General features: G+C 48.2%; 1 protein-coding gene across 1 annotated transcript; it reads right to left on the bottom strand.

Moving 5' to 3' along the window:
* Positions 1–716: 716 nt before the first annotated feature.
* OR4E2 (olfactory receptor family 4 subfamily E member 2) lies at positions 717–1,643 on the bottom strand. The gene has a single exon (XM_072771563.1). The coding sequence runs from the start codon at positions 1,641–1,643 to the stop codon at positions 717–719; it is 927 nt and encodes a 308-aa protein (XP_072627664.1).
* Between the last annotated feature and the right edge of the window lie 2,260 nt (positions 1,644–3,903).

The following is a 3,903-nucleotide window of genomic DNA, read 5'->3' as shown; positions in this document are numbered from 1 at the left end:
AATCCACAAATCAAGAAAATATGTTCTCTCACAACTGTACCTGTTCCTAAAACTGAGTCCATGCCCCAAACTGTGTTCTTTTCCTAGTGAAACCAGAGCCTTCTTAAAAGTTTTCCAGATTCTTTTTACTTTATGTTCCACCATGATCTTTTTCTTTATATGAAGTAATAGTTAATAAGTCTTTGTTTTTTTTTAAAGATTTTGTTTATTCATTTGAGATAGAGAGAGAGGGAGAGTGAGCATGAACAGGGGGTGGGCAGGCAGAGGGAGGAGAAGCAGGCTCCCCGTGGAGCAGGGAGACCAACCTGGGGCTCCATCCCGGGACCCCAGGATCATGACCCAAACCAAAGGCAGGTGCCTAATGGACTGCACCACCCCATCAGTCCCTCTCTGTAATACAGAAGTCTGCCCTGCTCCGAGCCATCTTATCTCTTTTTTTTTTAATTTTTATTTATTTATGATAGTCACAGAGAGAGAGAGAGAGAGAGGCAGAGACACAGGCAGAGGGAGAAGCAGGATCCATGCACCGAGAGCCCGATGTGGGATTCGATCCTGGGTCTCCAGGATCGCGCCCTGGGCCAAAGGCAGGCGCTAACCCTCTGCGCCACCCAGGGATCCCCCATCTTATCTTTTGATTTTAGTTTTTGCTCTCACTGTCTCATTAAAGATTCGGCCCTAATTACATTTACAATTCCAAGTCCATCACGTACCTGACTTTATGAGAAAACCTGTTTCTGTCTGAGATGCTTTATGGCACTTTTTACCTCCTCATTCCTCAAGGTGTAAATGAGGGGATTTAGCAAAGGGGTGACCACGGTGTAGAAGACAGATACCACCTTGTCGATGGAGAAGCTGGTGTCTGGCCGAGTGTAGATGAAGATGCATGGTCCAAAGAAGAAGGCGACCACCATGAAGTGGGCTGAGCATGTAGACAGAGCTTTCCGGCGCCCTTCAGCAGACTGTTTTCTAAGAGACACTAGGATGATTGTGTAAGAGGTGACCAAAGCCAGGAAACAGGTGAGGGAGATGGTTCCACTGTTGGAGACAATGAGCACTCCCGTGAGGTAGGTGTCCGTGCAGGCCAGCTTGATGACGGGGGGCACATCGCAGAAGTAGCTATCGATAACGTTGGGGCCGCAGTAGGGCAAACGAATGGTCAGGAGGGTCTGCACCAGAGAGTGAACGGTACCCCCCCACCAGAGGGCGAGGACGAGCTGCACACACACCCGGATGCTCATCACGTTGGGGTAGCGCAGCGGGGCACAGATGGCCACGTAGCGGTCGTAAGCCATGACGGTCAGCAGAAGGATCTCAGCACAAGCGAACAGGTGTAGGAAGAAGAGCTGCGCAATGCAGTCATCAAAGGAAATAGTCTTTCTCTCCCTAAGCAGGCCCTCCAGCATCTTGGGCACAGTGACCGAGGAGTGGCAGGTGTCAATGAAGGACAGGTTGCTCAGGAAGAAGTACATGGGGGTATGGAGGCGCCGGGTAAGGGCCGTGGTCACTATGATGAGAGTGTTCCCCAGAAGGGTGAGCACATAAGCCAGGGAGAATGCCACAAAAAGTAGCGTCCCCAGCGCCCAGTTATCTGTGAGCCCCAAGAAGACAAACTCAGTCACTCTTGTTTGATTCGGAGCCTCCATCCAGCGAGTTTCCAAAGGACCTTGGGGGAGGACAAAACCATGAAAGCCAGTTTAGGGCTACAGCTGACTGAAGTAGCTCCACATCCCCATGTGAACTGCTTACGTATAACCAGGGCACACAGAATAGAAGGCCGACCTAGGGGCGACTGTCACAAAGGCCCGTCACCACCGGAGCCGTCCCAAGCCCGCGCACACCGCCTGCTGCCCGACGGCCGGCCTAGGCCTTAGGTGGCCCGCGGCCGAGGCCCAGGAGTCGCCGAGAACCAGGAGCTGCCAAAGCTCCCGGCCGCCGGCCAGCTGCTCCCCCAGGTCCAGTCTAATCCGCACATGACCCCACACTGGCCTCCCAAACGACGACTCCAGCTGAGATCCTTCGCCTCTCCACTCCCAACCAAGTCAAGTGTGCGCCCCAAGCCCGCCAGGGCCGCGGGCCTTGTCTCCCCAGTCTGGAATCCCCTCCCCCGGGGGCCACCCTCCTCAGGCCCCAGGCACCCTGCTGCGGTGGGCCAGCCCCCCTGTAAGGACGGGCTGCTGACACGGCCACATCCCCTCGCCTCGCTTTCCTACCTGTTTCGTGGTGTCGACCTGAGAAAGAAAATTAGACATGTCTTTCTGTTTTCCATGAAATTGAAATGTTCCTCAAAAGCGGTCACTACAGGGGCATCTGGGTGGCTCAGGTGGTTAAGCAGCCGATGCCGGATTTCACCTCAAATCACGACCTCAGGGTCCTAAGGTCATGCCCTGTACCAGGCTTTGCAATCATGAGGCCTCAGCTTGAAGAGTCTCCCCCTGACCCCCCACCTGCATATGCGTGCATGCCAGCGCACTTGCTCTCAATAAATAAATAAATCTTAAAAAAGAAAAGAAATTTGGGGTACCTGGGTGGCTCAGTAGGTTCAGCGTCTGCCTTGGGCTCTGATCATGATCCTGCGGCCCTGGGATCAAGCCCCACGTCAGGCTCCCTACTTAGTGGGGAGTTTGCTTCCCCCTCTGCCTCTCTCCCCTGTTCATGATTGCCCTTTCTTTCTTTCTTTCTTTCTTTCTCTCTCTCTCTCTCTCAAATAAATAAATAAAATATTTTTAAAAGAAATTTAATTTTTAGGGCAGCCCCCGTGACTCTGCAGTTTAGCACTGCCTTCAGCCTGGGGTGTGATCCTGGAGACCCGGGACCGAGTCCCACGTCGGGCTCCCTGTGTGAAGCCTGCTCTCCCTCTGCCTGTCTCTGCCTCTCTCTCTGTGTGTCTGTCATGAATAAATAAATAAACTCCTTAAAAAAACATTTTAAAAAATTTAATTTTTAAAATTCTGTAATAGGATTTGTCCTCTAGGAGATATTATTTATAAATATTCAAGCTATTTTGTCCCAATTTTCTTTTTTTTTAAGATTTATTTATTTGTTTAAGAGAGAGAAAAAAAAAACATGAGTGGGAGGAGAGGCAGAGGGACAAGCAGAAGGAAAGAGAAGATGCGAGGCTCAATCTTAGGACCCTGAGATCATGATCAGAGCCCAAGTCCAGAGTCACTTGCTTAACCACCTGAGGCACCTAGGTGCCCCTGCCCCTAATTTTCTATACTGATTCATTAGCCTAAAACTGTAACAGAATTTAGGAAATAATTACCACAACCACAAAAAAATATTTATATTATTGATCCAACTATTTCACTTGTAGGAGTCTCCTAAGCAACCAAACTATCAAAAAGCTAAATGCAAGAAGATATTAATTACAGCATTATTTAAAACAACAGTTATAGGATTTATTTTGAAGCTTGAATAAATATACATATATATTTTAAGATTTTATTTATTCACTCATGAGAGACACAGAGAGAGAGGCAAGACACAGGCAGAGGGAGAAGCAGGCTCCATGCAGGGAGCCCGATGTGGGACTTGATCCTGAGCCTCCAGGATCACGTCCTGGGCTGAAGGCGGCGCTAAACCGCTGAGCCACCCAGGGATCCCCTGAAGCTTGAATGAATATAGTGGAAATCGAATAGAATTACACACAGCCATTAGGAACAGTAATAATAAAGGACTGCCGATATGAAAAAAATTATTGAAATGTTATGAAGAATAAAATGAGATAAAAATTTTTGTGCAAAAAAAAAAATTTTGTGCATTCTCAACATTTTAAAATATATTCAGTGCCATATAAAATATCAAAATGCAAAAGGTAGACTAGAAGAAAATATTGCAACATATATGACCAAAAAAGGATAATAGTCCTATTACTGAAAGGGCTCTTCAAATATGACAAGGAAG

The sequence above is a fragment of the Canis lupus genome, chromosome 13, assembly GCF_048164855.1.
Source record: "Canis lupus baileyi chromosome 13, mCanLup2.hap1, whole genome shotgun sequence".
NCBI classification, from domain to species: Eukaryota; Metazoa; Chordata; class Mammalia; order Carnivora; family Canidae; genus Canis; species Canis lupus.
This window is presented reverse-complemented; position numbering and strand designations above follow the sequence as displayed.